Here is a 23,183-nt window from a genome sequence, read left to right on the forward strand (position 1 = left end):
CTGATTGCATATTCTTTCAGTACACTACCGGCATTTATTTGATAGAAAAGAGTTCATGAACAGTAATCACAGTAAGACAAACTTTCCCGTTTGAAACACTGCTCACAGACTGCAGCACTGTTGACGCAAGTGCAATGTTAAGAATTTCATGAAATTTCCATACACTTTAGCTGTCCTTGTATAAGAAATTTTGGCAGAACTTACTACATTGCATCTTGCTTACTTTCAAATGCAATCTTCCTTTACAGATAAACAATGACACCCAGAGGTGCTGGTGCCAAATATCAAGGTGGTGGCATGACCTGCCATTCATTTTTTCTCATTTTTGGCTAGCTGATACTCTGCTCCTGGTAGCACGGACTTATTTGTCATTCCAAAAGTCAATTCAAACAACCTCGCTTAGCTTATTCTCTGTAGTGTCACTTTAAGCAAGCCACAGCCAAGCAATCGTAAGAACAATTTAGTCTAGAGTTTGATGAAAAGTTGTCTGGCAAGGGACGCTGATAGTGGAAGAAATTGTGGACAAGAATACAGAAATAATATATATATGTATATATCAACGTCTTGGTGCCCGTGCTATGTTGAACAAGGCACCTATATGGACACCAATAGGCATGTATATATTTTATTTCTGCATTAGTGAGCATGCCTTTTCTTTTACTGGCAACACTGTAGGTTGCTTGCTGCATTTAGATAAATAACGCTGAGTGGAGTTGTTCATGGCACACTTACTTAGCAAATCGATAAGTACTTTTGACACATTCAAAAAATGTCTAAATGCCCCTGTAACATCTCAAAAACAGGTACCACTAGAATAACCCGCAATGATCAGTTGCTTTTTTCATTTGTCCTTTTACTGCATACTCAGAAAATGATCAGCTAAATATAGGAAATTAGTTTTACAGAAATCTACAAGGTAGAGGAACATTTATGCAAGGGAAGAATTGTGATCCACATGCAAGCAGCATGAAGCTGCAAAGGAAACCAATATGGGTTTCTCTGATTCACAGCTGATGAAAAATCTGTCCTTTCTCAACAATTGTTTGCCCTTTTATAAATGGATCAGCTGTTTGTAAGCATGCATGCATTTAAAGGCTGTTTATAAGAAAATTGGACACTTAACAGCCCAGAGTCTTTGTCATGATTGCTTTAATAGCATGTGCTACTCATCTATAACCAATTTGGATGAACTAACATTTTGTTAAGGTTGGCCTTTACACTTGAATGCACCAACGAACCTTAGGGGTTCATAATTAGTTTGAAGTCCTCCACTGCGGATGTACCTCACAGCTTACTGTGCTTTGACATAGACACATCTCAAAATTATTGGGAACCTGTTAGCTGTTCATAAAAGTCAACGCAAAGAGCCAGATATGATGCACCCGATTACACTCACAAGGACGGCCAGCATGGAGGAGTCCCGCTTCCAAACCAGCCGTGAGTTGCTGCCATGCTTGCTGAGTGACTCGCTCGTCCGAACATGAGATGCAATCTGGACACAGAGCTGCCAAAAAAAGAACCAGGAGGAGAAAAGTTTGTGTCATAACACACAGAAAAATCCAAAAGTTGCAGTCAGGCCACTGGCACTTAGTGAGCCATCATAAGCAATGCAACAAATTATAACTTATCTAAATGACAAAGCATATCCTATGTTTGTGTGTGTGTGTTTTGTCGATCACAACATTTCAGTCTCTGCCAAAGCAAATGCAGTATACACTGCTTGAATGGAACTCCAAGGGAAGGAAAGGGTTGCATTCACGAGCGAAACAATTCCTAATAATTATCCGCAATTCTTGCGTCTGTAATAGCGCTCAGGCTTTCAATTGCACCTCTTGCCATCAGGTCCGAAACAGTACCGCACACTAGAATAGTGATATCTACGTCTTTTGCATAAACTTCACTGGTATTTTCAACTTGACTTCTAAGAGCAGGTAAACGGCATAGTTTGAATTCTCTTATCTCTGGTAGCGTGAACGCAGCAGTAGCAGCAGCCTAACTGCAAGATCCTACCTATTCCAGAGTGCTCTCTTCCTCCTCAGGGATCATTACTTTCCTAGCAAAGTCCTCATGATGGAAACACAGTTGGAACTTGGACATCATTAATTGGTTTTACCATTTCTGCAACTTCCTCATGGATTGGATTTTCTTCACTGTTTATAGCATCACTATTTGACATGTTTGTCAACCTTTCCTCTTCCATATGCCAATAAGGTAGATGGCAGCTTCGTTTAAGTTTCGCTTAACCAGAGTACAAGAAAAGGCAGGTTTCGTTTAACCTAAGTTTGTAAACATTGCATCTATGGGCAGCCAACCAAATTTGATACATTGTTTCTATCGTTCCGTTTATCTGGCATTTCCATTTAAGCATGTTAAGTTTATCTGGAGTCCATTGTAGTTCAGTGGGGGTACGTTAAAGATCCCCTGGTGGTCAAAATTAATCCGGAGTCCCCCACTATGGCGTGGCTCATAATCAAATCGTGGTTCTGGCTCATAAACCCAACACTCCTTTTATGCTCCTTCAATATTATACACTCTACCCAAAAATTGAAGCGGGCGATATGGAGCTCTTATTGCAATATATCACCATGCAAAAGGCAAGATGAAGTTGTCTTGAAGTGATGCAGTAACATAATTTTGCATTCCTGTAGTAAGTAGCAAGCTAAGGTATGCTCAGTTCTCTTTAATATACTTTTGTAAGGGTGCAGAAAGCACTATACAAACTTTAACATAGGGTGCTGTAGAGATATTTGCATAATGCACTGCTTTTGGTGTATTATATTTATTTTTATTATTTGCTTATTTCATGTGAAGTAGGTCAGGTCATCACTATGGCAGGTTTAGCCTACTTGGGTGCATCATATGAAGTAACACAAGACGTGTAGAATCACCGTGCTCGTATAATAGTCCGAACATGCAAGAGCAAATGCAGACAAAATGCTTCCAGCAAGGTCGAGAGCTTTTGGAAAAGGAAAGCTCTGCAAAAGAAGTCTCATTTATTGACGAGTAGTGTGAGAAAGTACCGTGACATCATCAAGAATGCGATTGAAACAGAGGAACACTAATGACATTGTCACGCGGCGTACAGAAAGTATGCCCACCGCTTTTTGACAGTAAGCATTCTTCTGTGACATACAACTTCCTTTAATGATTCTCATGAAGCATTCTAGGGGAAAACTGAAGTCCGCTGTAACAGTATGCTATCGTTAGTTCACCGAGACTACCAGTAGACGTGGAACGCCGGGCCGGAACTTGCCCCTTTCTTGCTCACCTTCTCAAGCCAAATGCCAATGCTGTTCTCGGTGAGAACAGCAAACAGCGTCCTGTTGTAGTCCGACGCGATCCATGTCAACGTCGAACTGGCATCCCTGTCAATGTTGAGCACTTGAGGCCACCGGATCGGAAAATACATGACGGTGGCAAGGGGGAGGACGTGTCTCTCTTGGAAGAACGGACTCGCTCTGTCACCGAAACACACTCAGCCTTCGTGTCACGTCCCACCGATTGCCATGCAGAGACGATCCCTTCATGACACACAGCATAGAGCTTAAAGTTTGGGGCCCAGTGAAAAGCGGCAGCAATGTATAGACAGAAGAAGCAACAGTTTCAAGAGTTCGGAACATTTTCCAGGCATCTTACACAAGCCATCGAATTCGGAAGCAAAATAACGGCACTGAATAGACATGAAACGAAGCTAGAACTTGGAGCGAAGCTGTTGCAAGTCAAACCGGAAGTAAATGTAGAACGCATGACGACGATGGTGCTGACATCTCGCGCAGTCTACAAAAGCCTTCAAATGTTTGTTCTCCAAACTTTTAAAAAAAGTTACACTTTACTTTGAAGCGTCGTTTTATTAAAAATAATGTTTACACAGGCTGTGACAACAAATTTATATAATGTTTAATGTCATTTAATTTATGACGTCATTGAAGGTGCTGTCCAACGTTACTAGACTAGTAACGTTGGTGCTGTACATGGTGATTTATGATTTACAAATGGCAGCGTCTTTACAAAGATAACATGCGAATCTTAAAGGCTTTTGCTGGTTGAATTCACTGAACGCGATTTTGGGAGCCGAAAACACATCACAGACCCTGGGTTTTAAACATGATTTATAAGTGGCGTACAAAACTAAACGTGAATGACCATGTGAATGACATATTTACGGTCCGCTCTCAAAGTCGCTTTTGCCAAGCTGAGCCTACAAAAGTACAGCCTTTAAGATTCGCATTTAAAATCTAGAGGGCATAACTTTATAACGCTGAGTTTGGTGATAAGAACTCTTCGTGTTTTTTGCTTTTTTTGTAGATAGGTAGTAATAGGTAGTACCGTAGTACATTAAGCAGTATAATAACAAGAGCTTGGTGGTGCAACCCACCGCCTCGTTCTTAAGGAGACGTTCATAGCATTCATCCACTTATCCATGAGGCGTGGAGATCATACTTTATTCTAAGATCATACATTAATTCTCGAGCCTGCAATGCGCAAATGTATGGCTACATGACCCTTTAATTACTCTGAGAAAGTTCTGGCTCCGAGATGCGATGTTTCAGACTGGACGTCACGTGCCAACTTGGGCTAAGCATCTCAAAGGCCATAGGTCTGTAACGAGAAGAAAACTTCACGGAGAAACCAATGGAGGAGTGTTCTACTACTTCCATGAACGAAGACTGAAAGCTCTCTAGCAGTGCATGGCAGTGCTGTGTGTGGCTGTGTGTGTGCGTATAGGTGTTCTGTGGTGCTAGCTTTAGGTGGAAGCGGAATCGCGGTGAGCCGATTCATTATTGTCTGAATATACAGCAAGCATCATGGCGGAATACAGCCGCAAGGTTCGCTCGAAGAAGGAAAAATCAGGCGAGACGATCGCGTACAGCGAAGCTGCCATGCGGCACAACGGCGCCGTGCTCGAGTACTGCCGCACATCGCTTGCCGCATTGTCGGGTTGCACGGCGGGCATTTTGGGTCTGACGGGCCTCTGGGGTTTCCTTTTCTACTTCGCCACTGCGCTGGCGCTGTGGCTCATGCTGGTGCTCCGCACAATGAACACCTGGCACCGTTTCCTGCGCAGCCGTACTACATTCCTCACGACAGGGCTGTTCGGTGGCCTCTTCACCTACGTTCTCTTCTGGACTTTCTTCTACGGCATCGTTCACGTCTACTAACGAGTCTGTGCGGCCACCGGGAATGAAACGTGCTGCGCTTTGCAAAGTCGTGGATATCTGTCTCGACAGCAACTGCCTTCCCTTTAGCTTGTCTGGCGTGCCGGATGAGCATTTAGTTGCACAGCAGGCGCTGTGGTGATGCACCTAGGAGGACTGGCGGGACACTTTCACCACATGTTGAATGCACGAGTTGACGCTGCAGCGGCAAGCTACACACTACGTGACCCGTGTAAACGACCAATGCGCTATAATGCTAGCTCATTTGTTGAGCTGGCGCTGCGTGCTGCCCCCACTTTACGAGGCGGAGTGAGAAAGCTACAAATGGTCCTTTGAAGCACCACTTCCCAACAGCTACCAGTTTTATTGTCATTTTTCCTCTAACATAAAGTCTGTTTACATGTGCTGCACCTTTATCAACATGTTAGTGTTGCAGTATTGCACGTGTGCGCTTTACCGACATTGTTTGTTCTTGGTGTTGCTTAGCTGGTGTTTGTTTATTCACATTGCCCGGTGGATTGCATTAAAGATGTTCGGCTTGTAGTGATGGTCCATGTTACATTTTCTTTGTGGTAGTTAGTTATATTGAAGCATTTAGCTTACATTTGAAATGCATAAAATGTTGCATGTACGTGAACAGGGCAAGCTGGAGTGCAAGGTTTTGGCCTTTCTTTTTGTGCAAGTGGCAACACACATTATGTTACATCAGAATGTTGCAGGCTGCAAACAGAAAAGTTGACTTTCAAGTACCATAAGTCGCATGCTTGTAAACTGCAGGGTGCTATGCTCTTAATGCAACTGCAGAAACATATTGCTCCCAAGTTCTGCAAACATAGCTTGACTCACCAGAACAAGTGATAGTGCATACATAAAAAAGCTACCTTGGTATTTACCTCCTGTGGCAAAAAATTTTAAAGCAAAAATTTTACACTGAACCATATTCTAACTTTGCACGATAGATTGCATTGGCTCAAGCATGTTAAGGCAGGAATAATGTAGAAATGCTCCAATCTGTTTTAATTCCAAATCTGTCAGCCTTCCGTGATAGGCCAAAATGGCTCTGGAGATTATGACCGTGTTTGTACAATTGGGAGAGTTGGCAGGCATGTAGCTATATCCGTGTTTGTCATATTGAGGCTCGACTATATCGTTCAACTACAGCAGACCGAGAATAAGGGAAGCTCGTGACAAAATTGCCAGTTGGCAGAGTAAGCACGCGTTTATTGTTGTAAAGAGCCCCATTTAGATTGGCTTGATCTTGAAGTGCAGGCCAATGAGGGAGAAGACGAGGCATTTGAGGTCCTGCACCAGGTAGTAGAAGCAGCGCAGGCCCTCGGGGTCCTTGCTCTGGTTGACATCCACCAGCGAGCCGATCTTGGACGTCGTGAAGGACACGTGCTCATCGCCCATCACAATCTCCAGCTCCTGCAGAACCACAAAGAGAAGGGGGAGGGATAGAATACAGTTTGTGCACACATCACAACTGCAACATTAACCAATCGACGATTATGGAGGGCTTAGACGCTGCTTAGACAGGTCTTCAAGCTGTCTAGTTTCAAAACATTCCAATCCAATATCATATGCCGACACTAAGCCTCGTTAATTCAAGACCGCTTAACTTGAGCCTGACCAAAGGCCCCGGTCGGCACCCATACATTTCTATGGGCCAAGACTCGTTATTTCAATCCTGAAATTGACCCTTGACAGACAATTCGAGCTTGGTCGGTCAGCATGCAGATGCCTGATCTTTCATGGCCTTTCGTGGATGATAGTGAAAACAATCATGACCCAAAGACTGCAGTGTCTGCCTTGGTGGCACTAGGGCACAGTGGATGTGCCAGAGACATGCATATCTCTTGCCAAAAAAGACCATTTTCAGTCTGCTATCAGCAGAGTTTCAAGTACAATGGACGATTACTGCACTTACCTGATTCTAACACGAACATGTACCATCTATTGCAAGAAAATAGAGGATATGCAAAAAATCTGCAAGTATGCTTTTCAACACACCTAGTTTACCTAACCACGATGGCTGACCTTAGGTTAAAATCATAATTAAGTTGTCAACATATGGTCTGCGGACACCAATTCTGCTGCCTTTCCTACCTCGGATTATTCAAGCTTTGAAAACATGTGTCTGGTTTAACAGTGCTATTAGTAGCTGGAATGTGACTCTTGGTCAGGACAAGTTAGCTGTGTGAGAAAGCCTGCTTACAGAATTTTGCATAGCATCTATTGGTTCGAAAATTGCCCACACTTTGCATTCAAATACAAAACAGAAACAGTATGTCAGAGTCAGCATCGTTATAAAAGCTCGTTCAAAAAAGGAGTTATTTTATGAACTAGGCTTGCAGCAACAGAGCTATCTTGCATGATTTCGGCACGTTGGTGTAATATGCCACATAAAGAACTGGCAAAGCAGCTAGCCTGGGTGTGGGCCACCATCCCATCGCAATGGTGGCAGAGTCATTAAAGAAATCCGAAGCATCAAATGCAGTCGAATGCACAGAGGACATGTGGCCCACAGCGCTAAAGCGCTGTCTGAGTAAAAGTAATTCTGCAGGTAACTCTGCCACACTTCCTTATCTAAGCTCTCAACTGTTAAGAGCCTCCTCGCTGCTGCAGACACTCCACAGGCCTGCTGGATGTTTGCTCCCATGATGTCTCAATCTCAGTAAAACTCCTACCTAATGAGCCTATACTTCGTCTAAGACATTATGTGCAACACTATGGAGGCTAGAGAAACTTTTAGCAGTTCGCACTTAAGAATATTTCTATGTCCTTTACCACAATTGTGCGAAAGTGTTGATTGTATAGGCTCAGTATTGAATGAAAAAAGTTTTAACCCTTAGAAACAAACGGTGACCTACGGCCGCTAGTGTGTTGTTTTAAATGAATTTACTTTTTGGGCTTTTTATTTGCTGCCGTTGCGGTAGCCTCACGTGAAAGCTTGCACGAGTGTAGACGGAACACGCAGTGAAGCATTGACAAAACGTGCGGAGTGACAAATTTTGGTGACCAAACTCCTTGCACAGCTTTCACATCGTTGCACCTAATGTCTTAAATGGGAGTATAGCATGGCAGCCATGCATAATCAATTAGTGGTGCAACAACCTAGGTCTACATGCCATGACTTGCGTTGTAAATTTAGGTAAATATATAGTGGTGCCATTGGCAACTTGATTTCAGGGTTTCTGATGCATCATTTAGGATAATAGGCTAACCTGTAAGCAGTGTTGTGTGAATGAGCAACGCATCCTCTACACACCGCTGCTTACTCTGTTGGGCCTAGCACAAGCAAATGTCAATGATGTAAAACCCAAAAGCTATGTAATGAATTCCTAAGTCCGTGTGGGAAGCGGCACGAGAGGTAGCCACATTAGCCATGGTTCAGGTAGGCTGGTTAGCCATGGAGCTGCGGGATCTCGGGAGCGGCCAATCGCACGGCCGCTCGGGTCGAGTGCGCCAGCGTATTTCTTTCCTGTGCTATCTGCGCGTAAGCCATCAGCTTTGTCAGCTTTGGAGGTGATAGTTTCGCCGCTACACCCTTAAGGACTGCAGATTTTTTTTTTGCACAACTACAATAGCTCAATTATTTGTTATATGCCTTAACAACATCATTAGAACACTGAGCACATTATTAGAACATAGTCTGTAATTATTGTGGGAAATGTAATGTAATAAAAGGGATGATGAGAGAATGTATATCTTGTCCGGAGGGCTTGTCAAAAGCCAAAATGTGACAATTACTCATGATGAGCTGAAGTCATCAAGATCGCGTAGAGGTTTAACAGCTACCCGCCATAAAAAACAAACACAGGCATTGGAAAGCCAGTGCCCACAACTTTCTTTAACATGCCTTCACACTGTCCTCATTTTGTATGCATCAATTAGTAACATAATAGCTAGGAACCAACTAGCCCAAACAAGAATTTTCATAGGTAACTTACCTGCCGTCCAATACGATCAGGGTGAGGCCAGAGCCCATCATCTTCACGCATGATTTCAGAGTCATCAATGATGCGTTTCAGCTCTTCCATGACACACTTGTGAACGTAGGCCTGCATGTGAAGAGTACCCAAAGATCACCATCACTTCACTAGATCTCAGTTTCAAAGACTCACTCAAATCTTTCCAGCCAACTTCGAGGTTGGAAGTGGCTCACAGTGCTGCTTATGGTTTGGACAGCTTAATGCGCTAATAAAAATGAGGGTCTCTGGCAACTATAATGGTTCAGGTTTTCACGCACTATTCAGGTTCTCAACTATTGAATTGCGCATTAGCAAGACCCTGAGGTAGGCTGCTATGGTTGGTGGCAAGCTACTGCTTCAGCGCAAGCTTTGCATACAAAATTGTTGTGCATGTGCCCTTTGTATTTCCCTATTTTAAAACAAAGCTTCATAGCGATGCTAATTTTAAATGTCCACCTCCAGTATAATGTCATGGAAGGGAGTGAGTGCAACTGGTTAGAACATTCATGCCAATTCTTTTAGCTGGACAGTTGGTTTCTCTCTTTTTCTCACAAGTGAAAGCCAGTGTACATAGTGCCCTTTATGGTTTTCCTTGCACACACATTCATGCAGGGTTAAAGATAGAAGCACAGCTATAGCAGAAAGTAGTTGAGTCTGTCAGTGGTTGTTCTGGAACTGAGATGTCGTATCTAGCACCAAATGACAGAACAAGAACGAGCAATGCCCAGAATGAAATGCCATTGTCCTCTGTTAGTCAATGCTTTTTCCAGGATTCAGTCATCATAACTAGCCCAAGAAGACAGAGGACAGCAGGTATTTATTTATTTATTTAAAAATACCTTACAGGCCTCAAAGTGAGGCATTGAGTAACGGGGGCAGTACATAGAAAATACATAGAATACAAGACATCTATAAATCGTATCTGTTTACAACCACAAGTGCAACCGAGATGAAAAAAAAAAAAGAATTATTTAGTTCACGATTCACTAGGGAAAAGAAGAAAACATAATATAATAGCAAGGAATAAATCACACAGATTGTATTTAGTGAAGTCGTGTAATTAACAAGATCAGAGTGTTAAACAGTAATAATTAAAAAAAAATGACAGAAAAGTTACGGACGCGACATTCCAACGAAACGGTAAACATAGCGACATAACAGTAATATTGCGACAATAAGCTGTAAAAGATAGTGCAAGTATAGAAAGCACTGTGCGACAAACGTAAAACTTCACGTTTCTTTAGTCATGCATTCAGTCAAGGCATCACGGAATGAATCGTAGTTGGACTGGCATGCAATGCTGTCCGGGAGCGAATTCCATATTCTGATAGCACGAGGAAGAGCAGAGTAATGGAATGCTTTTGTAGACGCGTAAAGGTGGGCATAGCTGAAATGATTATGAAGCCTATGTGACGTGGAGTAGGGTCGTTTCAAGCATGCAGATGTTCGAGTGGACTGAAGGAATTTGTGGAACAGTGATAAAAGGGCAATGTCTCGGCGAGTGTTCAAGGATTTTAATGAAAGCTTAAGTTTTATTTGTGTTACACTAGACTGGTAGCTGTAATCGTTAATGATGAAGCGACCTGCTCTGTTGTGGATACATTCTAGCGTTTCAATTAGGTATTTCTGGTGAGGGGACCAAATGGGAGATGCATACTCGAGCTTGAGACGAACGAGGGTTAGGTAAGCTAGCTTGCGAACATTTGAAGGAGCATTTCTTAAGTTGTGTCACAAGTACCCCAACAATTGGAAGGCATTAGCTGAAATGGACGTGATATGCTCTGTCCAAGAAAGATTCGATGTGAATAGAACTCCTAGATACTTATATTGTGTAGCTGTTGTAACAGAGTAATTGTTAATATGGTAGGGATATGGTGAGGTTGCTGACTTCCAGGTAAACGACATTGCTTTGCATTTTGGGGTATTTAAAGTCATTAGCCATTTATTGCACCAGTTAATGATTTGTTGAAGGTCTTGCTGAAGAACGAGATGATCATCTGAGTTTTTAATTGGGCGATAAATTATGCAGTCGTCGGCGAATATTCTGATGGTGGAGGACAAATTTTGAGGTAGGTCGTTGACAAATATTAGAAAAAGCAAGGGACCGAGGATGCCACGCTGTGGTACACCAGAAGAAACGTCTGTTACGGAGGAAGAGTAGTTATTTGCAATGGTAAACTGCTGACGATTAAACAGGAAATTTCGGAGCCATGACAAGGTAAGACAGTCCAATTTAAGTGGGGAGAATTTTGATATTAGGCGACAATGTGCGACACGGTCGAATGCCTTCGAAAAATCAAGGAACAAGCAATCAACTTGTAAGTTATAATTTAAGTAAGTGTGTAGGTCTGTTGAAAATTCAAATAACTGTGTCTCGCACGAGACACAAGACAACAGCATTTACAAACTTGCCTCTTTCCGGATCATGGTGTCGTTCTTGTAGTTGGAGTTGTTTGCGTACCGCAATTTGCCTAGAATGTAAACAATGAATTTGGTAAGAACAGAGAGTAGCGCTGGGTACAAAGTGGCGAAGCCGATTTCAATAAAAATTTGTATATAACCTAATGATCGGCAAGAGTTGCTTACTTCATGAACAGAGCCCAAGTTTCATTAGAGCGGATTGAAAGCGTACGTCAAAAGCGTAATTATGTTTTTTCCGAGGAAACTTCCAAAGAAGACAACGTTTCTTAAAATTACGGTGTGGGAAGCTACGCACCGACAGATGTGTGACGCTGAAAAGCGTCAAACGATAACTAATACGCTGATCGAACGCTGTGGAGGCACCAAGTACCGACTGATGATTTCGAGGTTGGTGAAATGGTCACGGAAATACCATCTTATGCGCGAATTTAAACGACCGCTAGGCAAAGTAATTATCGCTACAGTATTTGGACAGTGACACAAAAATGTGATCTGTGCGCACATGGGTAGCAGAGAGCGTCGCCTCCAAGCCGCGGGCACGACGCTTTCGACGAGTATTACGAGCGGGTACGTACCATCTGGCCGAAACTCGAACTCAAGGAACTCGTGGCCGAATTTGCCCTTGTGACCGACGTAATAACGCAGGTAAAAGTCCGTGGAAGTCATTTGAAGTTCTTGCCGTCACAACGTTCCACAGAGCAAAAAGCCTCACACTCTTGCTACTGTGGGCTGAGTGCGTTCCAATGTGTACCATGTGTGTACCTACCAGCTCGCAAATCCACAAGCGAAGCTGCATCCAAAGACGTCTAAAGAGACAGCTTCTTTTCTGCGTAGCTGATGTTAACTCTACTTATCATGACGTATTTCCGGCGTTTATAATACATGCTAATCTGAACAAACCCTTACCGCCGCTAGAGGCGCCCTCGTCGATGCTGGAGTCACATTACAAACTGTAGGCACCTCTGCACGGCTGCTACGCCCTATAAAACGGCAACCACACCGCAACACCCATGGCAACACCGCTTTCAACCCTGTGCAAAACGAAAAAAAAAAGCCAATAAACGTACAATTCATTGCCTATAGATAGCGCTGCAATCAACAGACCCGTATATGCCCAACGTTACTAGACTAACCTAGTCTAGTAACGTATCCTAAAGCCGAAACAGGCTTTAGGACACTAAACATGTTTATTAACACTGTCCAATTTAGTAACAAAAAGAATGATAAATGCTTTAGTTCTTTGCCAGAAGATAACGCCACAATCAACAAATACGTATTCTGAACACTAAAGCAAGTACAACTTTTGAAATAAGCTTGTTTGTTACTAAGCTTGTTTATTAGAACCATGCAATTAGATAACAAAAAAATCGATAAATAATTCATTTTTCAAAGGCTAGGTAGCGCTACAATCAACAAACTCGTATCTTAAACCCAAAAGTGAGTACAATTGATAAAACAAGGGCTACTAAACGTGGTTTTTAGGAACGTGCAATTTAGTAGCAAAAATTATTAATAAATGGTTTACTTCCTCGTTAAAAGATAGCGCTACAATTATGAAGTGTGTATTTTACAACCCAAAGCGAGTTATTTTTTTTAAACACCCGCTACTAAATGTGTTAGTTAGGCTCGTGCAGTTTAGTAGCAAAAAAAAAATATCAATGAGTACTTCATTTATATTACAAAAGGTGACGCTAAAACAACTACATTTGTATTTCTGACACGAAAGTATGTTCATTTTTTAAACTTGTGCTATATCATAGAGTTTGTTTTTCACTACGTCATCTAGGGGGAAATCTGGCGCTGCTGCGCTGTGGCATGGTGTACTAGAAATAGGATAGTGTACCGTCCAAGGGCGAAAACGTGCCTCTTTTTGCGATGACGGCCGCGAGTGCTGGAGCACGCTGGTCTACTGCAGCGCCATCTGTCGCTGCAGCCTGGAGTCATTGCTGGCAAGAGGAAAATTAATGGTGCAGCACAGGGCCTCCGGGATTGGCAGATATGGTTGTCGCGGAGGTCATGCATGTACGTTTGGAGCTCGCCGATTGCTTGCTGTAGTTTTTCCTGCCGCGTTCGCACATTTTTTATGCGCACGGCAAGCGCTGGATTTGTAAATGTACTTTGTGTGTGCGTGCGTTTGTGTGTGTGTGTGGGGGGGGGGGGGGGTACGCATGCATTTGACGTTACTGCATAACGATCAAAACAACGGATCTAAACGTTAGCGGCTGCATTCGTAACAGAGCTGTATACTGTTTTTCTTGAATGAAACCTGGCGACCGCTTTTCTGGCTGATACAAAATGAAAGGATTAATCCAGTGCAACCGACCAGGCCCCATGTAGGTGCTCTTTCCGGGCTTTTCATGCTCATGTCTTTCGAAATACTAAAAAAATATGCGTGCTTACCGAACTGAACAAGCAGACGAGTGTTTGTTTGTTTTCTGCAACCGAAACGCTGAGCCATTAGCTGAGAAGACGATCAGGAACACTGCATGATCTGTGGTCGGAAACGTGTAAGCATAGACGGCGTTACTGATGTATGTTACAGTTTGTGTTATTTATTTTAAGCAAATTATAAAAATTTAAGCTGTACTTTGAGAGCGTTTTATGCAGAAAGTTTTGCACAACATGTTTAAATTTCGCGCGCTAGGCACGTTGTTCGATCGCAGCGTCTTCTGGTGGCGTCATTGCAGAAGCGTCCCCCAGTTCTCCCATTGATTTGTTGTACAGACAATAGACTGCCCCATAGAGTGAGAAACTCTATGGACTGCCCCATTTCATACCATAGAGTTTTCTACAAAAATTGATGTTTCATACACTATAAGCGTACCAGAGTGCTAGTGTGTAGAGCATGGTGTAGAGTGCATAAAGTTCCCTATACAAAAATTACTGTTGTATGAAACTCTATGGAGTGCAGTAGACAAATACATCAAAATTGGATTTAGCCGCTCTTTCTGCGCATGCGTGAGCGCAGTAGTTGCGAGAAGTAGATAAATGTGGGGACTTTCTGCCCTTGACATTTGTCTTGATGTTGTTTGTTCCGTTCGTCCCTGGCGGAGCTGGCAGACAGAAGCGACAAAATGCGCGGCTGGCGCGGCGAAGAAGCCGTATCCGAGGCAAGTTTGTTGCGACGGTAGCGTATTAAATTCTGATAGTCCCTGGAGGCCACGTTTGGAAGTGAAGTATGACTTTAATGGCAAAGACTTACATCGTGATAATGCATTGTTCATTAGTGTCGTTGAACGTACCGCACACTTCAGGAGATTCGCGGGAACGGAAACAGTCTATGAATTCAACTGTTTGTACTCTGTATATGAAAGTAAGAAAACTGAACGTCGCTAAGCACTTTGTTAGCCGTACATCATTGTGACAGCTGTACAGCAACAGTGTCAAGGCATTACGCCGCGCCGCTGTTTACGAAAACGCCTCGATTAATTGAGGCACATGTTAAATTAAGAAAATTGAACGTCATCATGCAATATTTCATAGCCTTATATAGACTCTCGTGACAGCTGTACACATGGTACAGGTTCGTAGTTATTCCGAGGCGCGTGCGCGCTTGTATATAATTAATGGACGCGTACCTGATTCCCGTTACGATCTTGGGTGCGGGGTGTGCTAGGCGGGCGAAACAAGAGCTCAAATCACTACAGCCGCGTCCGAAATATCTCCAAGGGCCTGCCAACACATTTATTAGGTGTATCTGTGTTTGCACTGTGATAGGATACGTGATGGCGCCCTTTACAGTCTTGGTATGCTTCACCGAACACCGATGCATTGCGGCGAAGCTTACAGTAGAGAGCCGGCATTATGCAGCTCGCGAAGCTGCTTCTCAGTGACGGCGAATAGAAAACACGTAAGCGTTACAGAGCTTTTCGCCGATCTGTACATCTCTTTATTGAATGTAAAGGATAACGCACGCTTATGTCTGTGAGTTAAAAGCTGGGCACTTGCAGTGTGCAAAAAATAGAAATCTTTGTTTATGCAGGTATCCATGCATAATGCTCCTCTAAGAAACTGCAGTTCAGTGTTGACCCTGTGGAGCTGGATGCGGCCTTATAGAAACACCGCAACCGGCTCATCAGTCGCTAATTAGGCGCTGAAGAGAACACTAATGCTGACATTGCACTTCATTGTTGGTACTTAACTTGTGGTTAGCCAATCACAAAGGCATTGCACTAAACATTGAGACAGTGTCTTAATACGCAGCGCTTACGTGGCGAACAGGAGAACAGAAGGCGAGAACGATGTTTTGAGACGAGGCAGGAACGTCTTCATCTACATGTTGTTGCGACGCCTGTTTCTTGAAGCTCGACCGGCGTATACAATTGGGTAGCGTGGCATTGTCGGCGGGCTGCAGGCGTCCGCGGTAGACCATAGCGACCAGGCAGGGACGAGACGATTCCTAGGAATTCAATGGTAGGTGAAAGATGAGAAGTAGAGAATGATCGAATGAAGTGAAAAAGTACATTGCGAGGCCCCTTAAATAGGCCCACGAAAATCGTAGGCGGGATCGTGCTCACATCAACGTCACGTGACAGGCACTGCGTCTGGTTGTGGATAGGCGGCTGATCCCCTTTCCCAGGTGACTTTTCACGAGCTCGCCTCCGCTGGTGGCAACCCGCGGGTCCTGGGGATCGTAGGCGGCTTGGTCCCTTCTCTTCTAGGCGTCGTTGGTTCGCGGAAAGCGGTTTCACGCACACACACCAAGGGGCTTGTAAATACTGCGGGGCATCCGCCAGACCGGCGACCACTCGATACAACCATAACAAATTAGAAATCCACCCTCCGTTTCGATGAGGCAGGGTGGTTGAGCATCCTTTTTGCCCGGGGTGTTACACGCCAACCGTAACACTGTGTAGTGAAATCGTGTTTATTATTCTTCTTGACTAAACAAAGGATTACTTATGATTAGAAATACAGATAAAGATATGCGGAAAATTGTAGAAGCAAGCTTGATTGCAAAAGAAGGTGCTAACTGCGTCGGCGCTCCGTCGATTACTCTAAGCAGAAAGGAGACTGCCTATCTGGAAAATGTTGGGTTGCGTGCGCGATGATTTCCACTCGCTTGGCCGGTATAAGCACCACGATTTTCTGAAATAAAATTCAGTTGATAGTTAGCGCACGTCCTGTCGTCTTTATTGTCCGTGTCAGTCCAGTGCCATGGCTTCAATTGATGCTATTCTTCGATCACGTTATTGAAGACAGCTGCCCCATATTAATCTATACATACAATATTTCTCCTAATCTAGGAATATTTCTGGTTGAAATTAAAAAGGCAATGAGCTGTTGTCCTGCATGAATCAGGCTCTAATGATGTGCTCAGTAACTGTCGAACAGTAGCTATATTACTACTTCTTTTTACCAATTTTTCTAATGGGCAGGAGCGAGTAACGTTTTTCAAGACTGGTGCGGTTTTTCAATAAACCTGTCGCGAAAGTTTGGCTCCGTGAACTGCCACTGACGAAACTTTTTTAAGAGGTAGTGGTGGTAACAACTTTACTGAGATTCTGCTCAGTTATGATCTGGCAGGCCCGAGTCCTAGGATGGCCCCTCACGAGGAGCGACCCTTTCGGCCCAGGCAACGAGGGCTTTTTGTAGTTTTTCATCCGGCGTTCTGAGCAGCTCCTCCCACGTCTGTTCTGAGGGAGCTGGCAGCAGCGACCTGGGAGGGAGTAAGCCCTCGCACCCCCACAGAATGTGATTTTGGGTAGCCAAATGTTTGACTTGTGCAGTTTTGACATATTGGGTTCCATTGCCCGTTGCTAATTATGGCCAGCCAATGTGGGCTGGGGAACGACTTAGTTTGGATTCGACGCAGGATCGAGGCTTGCGCTCGCGTGAGGCTTGCGTTTGGAGGCGGGTAGATTCGCCTTTTTTGCTTGTAGTAGTTGGTTATATCATGGTATGTTGTCCTTCAATTATTTTGTGTACCGCACGATGATGTACCAACGCACGTTTAGATTTGCTGTTTTGTTCTTCAATTTGTTGTTCAATTACGTTCCACTCGTATTTGTACTCTCTCCTGTCGTAACACTGAACAAGGCTGCAGTATATGAAAATATTTGGATTACGTATCTAAGTTGGAGATAAGGCGAGCTCAGGTTCACTGATATAATTCCAGCAATGACATGTTAATTTTTCGCCGCGACAAAGTTCGCCTATTGGTTCTCCACAGTGATTTGCGGGCAATACTTACTTCATTAGCATATTTGAATTGTGCGTTTCTTTCCTCCGTTGGAACCAGCCTCTAAGAACGTATCTAAGAAATTTCCATAACGCTGTACAGCCCCATATCCTTACTGTCGTATCCAGTTCTGCACAACCCCATTGTCAAACGTTTGCTAAATCATAATGATAATCATCATCACTATCATAAGCATGTTTTGTTATGTCCACTGCAGGACGAAGGCCCCTCCCAGCGATCTCAAATTACTCATGTCTTGCGCTACCTGATTCCAACTTGCGCCTGCAAATTTCCTGATTTCTTCGCCCCTCCTAGTTTTCTGCTGTCCTCGACTGCGCTTCCCTTTCCTTGGCACCCAGTCTGTAAATCTAATGGTCCACCGGCTATCTGGTAATAGCTAGCCTGCCCAGGTACATTTTTTCTCCCAGAATATCGGTTAATCCCCATTTGCTTTCTGATCCACACCTCTCTCTTTCTGTTTCTTGACGTTACGCCAAACATTTTTCGCTCCATCGCTCTAGGCGCGGCCCTTAACTTGTTGTCGAGCTTCTATGTCAACCTTCACGTTTCTGCCCCAAGTGTTAACACCGGTAAAATGCAATGCTTGTACATTTTTCTTTTCAAGGACAGTGACAAGTGACAATGATATATATATATATATATATATATATATATATATATATATATATATATATATATATATATATATATATATGCTCGCGTAGTGTTCCAGTCTTGTCCCTCTGTCGCACGCATTAACCGGTAAACGCACATCGCACAAAGCGTAAATTGCTATGACGCACTCCATGACTATGATTTTTTTTAGTACAACTCCCGAAATTACGTTGCAGTTCTTTCCGGTGGCGCGTGTCCCCGCAGGCTGCGGATTGTGCGCATATCCTTTTTTCGAGACCGAATCGAATATAAGATCTAGTAGCGCGAGAAACAAATCGTATCGAATAATTTTCGAATAGTTTTCAAACAATGAACAGCCGTTTCCAACACAAATGTAAGACGATCTTCGCATCCTAGTACACTATATTCACGGCGTTAGCAAGTTCCTGCGATTGCAGTGCACACTACAAACTATTCTTTACTAAAAGCACAAATAAAATGTTAGTAGCAAATTGGTTGTTCATTCCCATATCAGGACTCATTGGTGAGATCGAATGATAGCTGTTTGTGCCGGAAAAGTCTGACTCCCTGATGGACGTAGATTGGTTCACTAGACGACATTTGTCTTCTTTTATGTGCACCTTGGCCATCGGAACGAACTTTAACGCACTTTTACTGCAATTTTTCGCTTAATGGCGCACAGTTGGCGATATGAAATAGTAAAAAATTGCTCTGATGTGTGCCGCGTGTGGCAGCGCGAGGGCCACCCTGACGCACATCCTATGGGATTGCACCAAGTTCCCCGACGAAGCTTCGACATGTACAACGATTCCGCCGCGACTCGCGGCTGCGGCGGAATGCTACGACCACGAAAGCCAAACCTGGGCCGTCCAGCAGGTCTCGGCGGCTCTTGAAAGACACAGGCCGAGCGAAACCGACGGAACGTTGCCCCTCAGGGCGACCGACCGCGGGATCGAGTAGCATGCGCTGGAGTTGAGTAGAGACCACCCGCTGAGAAGACGTCAGGGCCCGCGTAACGGCGCCATTTAGTGATGGTGTCGCTCTGCAGGCGACTACATGAAGTTGTTTCTCTCTCTCTCTCTCTCTCTCTCTCGGAATGCATTCGTATCTATGAATGATGCCCTATTTTATTCGGTTGAATTGTTCTAATTGGATCGAATACAATAAAACCTCGTTATAGCGAAGTTGAAGGTGGAGCCAGAATTGGTTCATTATGCCCATCACTGAGTTATATGACGTAGTAGTTCTGCGGAAACCCGCAAGGTGGAGAGAAGTAACGAATAAAAGGAAAATCAGACATCCACCCATCCGTAGCAATTGCTACAAAGGAAACCCATACGGGTTCCTCGAAAGAAAAAGCCTCATAGTTGAAGAAAAATTCGTCCTGGTCCGGGACTCGAACCCGGGACTACCGCCTTTCCGGGGCAGCCGCTCTACCATCTGAGCTAACCAGGCGGCTAGCAGATGGCAGGGCGAAGTCGAATTTGTCGACAACACGAAGCAAAGGCAATTGCCCGTCCGTCCCACCCGTCCGTAGCAATTGCTACAGACGGGTGGATGTCTGATTTTCCCTTTATTCACTGAGCTATATCCATTAACACATGCACTGCAATACGAATCTCACCGGGGATTTCAAAGGGAATTTCACTTACTTCGTTATAACGAGGTTTCACTGCAGTTAGCCCAATACTTGATTCGTTATTTCGAAAGCTTCGAATACTGGCGCATCGCGACATTGTATTTTGCCTTCACTCAATCGTGGCTCGGGCGACGTGCGGACAACCGCGTTCTCAGCACCGTATACAGGCTTGTACGTGAGCGGACTCAGTGGTGGTTGACGACGCGTCCACCGAAGACTCTGTACCTCACCTCTATCACGTCGTCCCGCAGTCAATTTGCCGCGCACGGTAAGCTCTGTGACGCTCGCGATGGTTGACCTTGATCCCTTGAAAGCCTCACGCGCGCTCTCGCCGCCCCGATCACTTTTGTATGCGCAGTAGCGAAGAAAGCCTCCTTGTCACGGTCACACAGGTGCCTCGTCCCTCTCACTCGTTTTTTTTAAATTTCTTTCTCAGTTTCCGTTCGCTTGGAGATACGGCCGTGTCTCGTACTGTTCATGGCCCGTTGCTGTACCTTTGGGGTCTGCCGGACCATATCGCTGTCAATCGCGGTTTACCATTCATTATGTATTTCCTTGAGCCAAGAGTTTGTTCTCATACGCATGCAAAAGCACTATTAAAAGCAGTCATAAAACAGCGCCTGTTTACGCACTCTGAACTGCGCTGACTTCGGACCAAGTTTGAAAGGTTTGAAACGTGACCTGATTAGCAGTCTCAATTACGACTCCGTATACGTGCGGAAACTTACAAACTGGTTCAGCAGTGCACGTTGCTGCAGATTTCGAATACACGATGCTCTAAGCCGGTGCAAGGCACAGAGCTTCTAGCAAACGACTACGCTCTTCAGTACTGTCCGAACTTCAACTCTGCAATTTCAAAGTGCCCCTTAAAGTCGATAGCTTTATATTTACTCAGTGAAACGCCGTGAATTAATAATACCATTGGCGACAACCGCGCGAATTCGCATGTCCTTTGCAGCTACGAATCTTGGTCGGTAAAATAACTATATACGCAGGTCCAACGCACGTTTATGTGAAGCGAAGCTTTCGTGAAGCAGTCGATAGGTGTTTTAAAACTAAATGCGATTCGTACAATTGCTTTCCTTGCGTTCCCATTCAACTTGTACTCACATGCGAAGTTTGTGCGCCACATAGGTCACAATTTTCAGGTCATGCACAGCTTATATATGTTCATGCATTACAGTATTCACAAGCTATGCCGAAGTGCCCAAACAGCCGTGAATATATGCAAACGCACATTACGAGACATCGACGTAGATGTGAGCGAGTGAAAAAAACTTTATTTCGGATCATAAGGATTCGGGGACGTCCGGGGAGTTAATGGGCTGGGGCGCTCACCGCGGTTACGGCCAAGAGTTCTTGTCTCCCTGCGGCCTTGACTGCCCAGAGTTGGTCTTCCAGGTTCGAGCTGAGCAGCGCGGCCTGCCATCGTACGCGGAGGCTGTTGATGGAGGCGTCACTCTCGTTATCGAGTGTTAGTCTCTGGCATTCCCATAGCATGTGTTCTAGCGTGACTCTAGTGCCACACTTTGCATCTATCTATTGTAAATATTTCTGGATAAATAGCGTGCATTACAGTATCGGACTCTTGTATGATTTGGTTTGCATAGTTGTCGCCACTGCATGGACAACTTGCGATCTCTTGAGTTGTGGATAGGGTGGTGGATAAGTGCATCTCAGCGTCTTGTAATGGTTGGTGATATCGTGGAACTTGGTCGTTCTATCTTCCGATTCCCATACCTCGGAGGGCCCCGTCTATGGGTCTACATTCGCGGCAGCTCGGAAAGTGAGTCCTCGAGCTGCGTTGTGTGCCGCCGCGTTATGGTTGTCCTCTCCCGGTATCCATAGGATTTGGACGCAGTAATGTCTCGAGGACATAGGCGACGTTATTGATCTCGGTCGAGGAAAGAATGATTAGGATAGGTGCACGCAGAAAGATGCACGACGTGAAAAGCTGAGATGGTTGGCTACTATTCGCCCGTTTCTTTCCTGTGTCTTTGGCGTCATGGAGACAGGCGCGTGCGCAAGCGATGCAAAGTGACGCACGTGCCAGACATCTCGCGGAGCTGATCGTCATTGGTTTGAGAGAAGTATGGATGCGATTGTGGCCTTACGGTTAAATCGATGCTGGAAGTTCGATCTCAGCTTTGGATCCGTAATTGTTTCCTTTTCTATGCCCGAGCTATTCAGCAAGACAGCGGCACGCAGGAGCAGCAGAAAGCCATCAGCAGAAGCCAAGGAAGTCAGCAGTGTCTTAAGGGTTCGCCTTGTCTCTAATTCCACGAGGTGGCCTTCGCAGAAACGTGCAGGGATAAAAAGCTATATTTCTGAAGAAACCGTACGGTTTTCATTAAAAGCAATATGCCGCAAATATGGTGGATGACGTGTCCTTTCGCGAGACTGTATCCAGACTATCCATACACTGACAATTTCCGCAGAACTTGTTTGGTTATCAGCTGCCTCCGGCCCATGTAAACGCCGCGTTCCTCAGAATTTATAACGCGCCACAATCGGCGTCAAAATTTTTTCGGACGCCGGTTCTGCGAAAAAACCAAGTTATATATGCACATCTTTAGCTTGAAGTCAGTAAATCGGCATATCACTGATCGCCTATATACTGTATAGTGCACGGATACCATTCCGGACAATAACAAAATTCCGCCATCTTGGTGTTCAAAACCAATCAGAGAGACAGCAGCAGTCCTCGAGCCAATCATAACAAAGCAGATGGCGCATTTGAAAATGCGGTGTAATGTGACGATGTCCAGGTATCAAATTTGAAATGCAAGCTGTACAGCTTGCAATCCTGGGAGCACGTGCTCCCAGGATTGTCAGTTATACAGCTTATTTCTCCCATTCTGCGCCCTCCCAAACTTATGACGACAGGACAGGTCGCGCTAGATTACATTCTGGGGTTTTACGTGCCGAAACTGCGATCTGATTATGAGGCACGCCGTAGTGGGGTACTCCCGATTAATTTTGACCATCTGGGGTTCTTTAACGTGCACCCAATGCCCGGAACACGCGTGTTTTTGCATTTCGCCCCTACTGGAATGCGGCCGCCGCGGCCGGGATTTGATCCCGCCTCCTCGAGGTCCTGTGGCGCTCTTATAAGGCACGGCTCTAGATTCCAGGAGCAGCGGGTAAATTTTTTTCAGTGATTTTATGTTTCATTGAAG

The 23,183-nt window shown here is 44.5% G+C and overlaps 3 protein-coding genes across 3 annotated transcripts in view; 1 reads left to right on the plus strand and 2 right to left on the minus strand.

Annotated features, from left to right (window-relative positions):
- Window positions 1-3,714, minus strand: part of Rich (Guanine nucleotide exchange factor subunit Rich) — a 60,207-nt gene extending 56,493 nt beyond the window's left edge. Inside the window, exons 1-2 of the mRNA XM_050167763.3 lie at window positions 3,269-3,714; window positions 1,397-1,504 (exon numbers count right to left, since the gene is read on the minus strand). Of these exons, the coding sequence (XP_050023720.2) occupies window positions 1,397-1,504; window positions 3,269-3,409 (249 nt within the window). The 5' untranslated portion in view covers window positions 3,410-3,714. The remainder of the gene's footprint in view (window positions 1-1,396; window positions 1,505-3,268) is intronic.
- A 998-nt stretch (window positions 3,715-4,712) lies between these two features.
- EMC6 (ER membrane protein complex subunit 6) lies at window positions 4,713-5,699 on the plus strand. Its single transcript, XM_050167786.3, has one exon. The coding sequence runs from the start codon at window positions 4,806-4,808 to the stop codon at window positions 5,157-5,159; it is 354 nt and encodes a 117-aa protein (XP_050023743.1). The 5' UTR covers window positions 4,713-4,805; the 3' UTR covers window positions 5,160-5,699.
- A 650-nt stretch (window positions 5,700-6,349) lies between these two features.
- mago (mago, exon junction complex subunit) lies at window positions 6,350-12,293 on the minus strand. Its single transcript, XM_050167785.3, has 4 exons — window positions 12,124-12,293; window positions 11,540-11,598; window positions 9,107-9,217; window positions 6,350-6,581 (listed from the first exon to the last, which is right to left on the minus strand). The coding sequence occupies exons 1-4, from the start codon at window positions 12,212-12,214 to the stop codon at window positions 6,399-6,401; spliced, it is 444 nt and encodes a 147-aa protein (XP_050023742.1). The 5' UTR covers window positions 12,215-12,293; the 3' UTR covers window positions 6,350-6,398.
- Between the last annotated feature and the right edge of the window lie 10,890 nt (window positions 12,294-23,183).

Source organism: Dermacentor andersoni, chromosome 11 (genome assembly GCF_023375885.2).
Source record: "Dermacentor andersoni chromosome 11, qqDerAnde1_hic_scaffold, whole genome shotgun sequence".
Classification (NCBI taxonomy): domain Eukaryota; kingdom Metazoa; phylum Arthropoda; class Arachnida; order Ixodida; family Ixodidae; genus Dermacentor; species Dermacentor andersoni.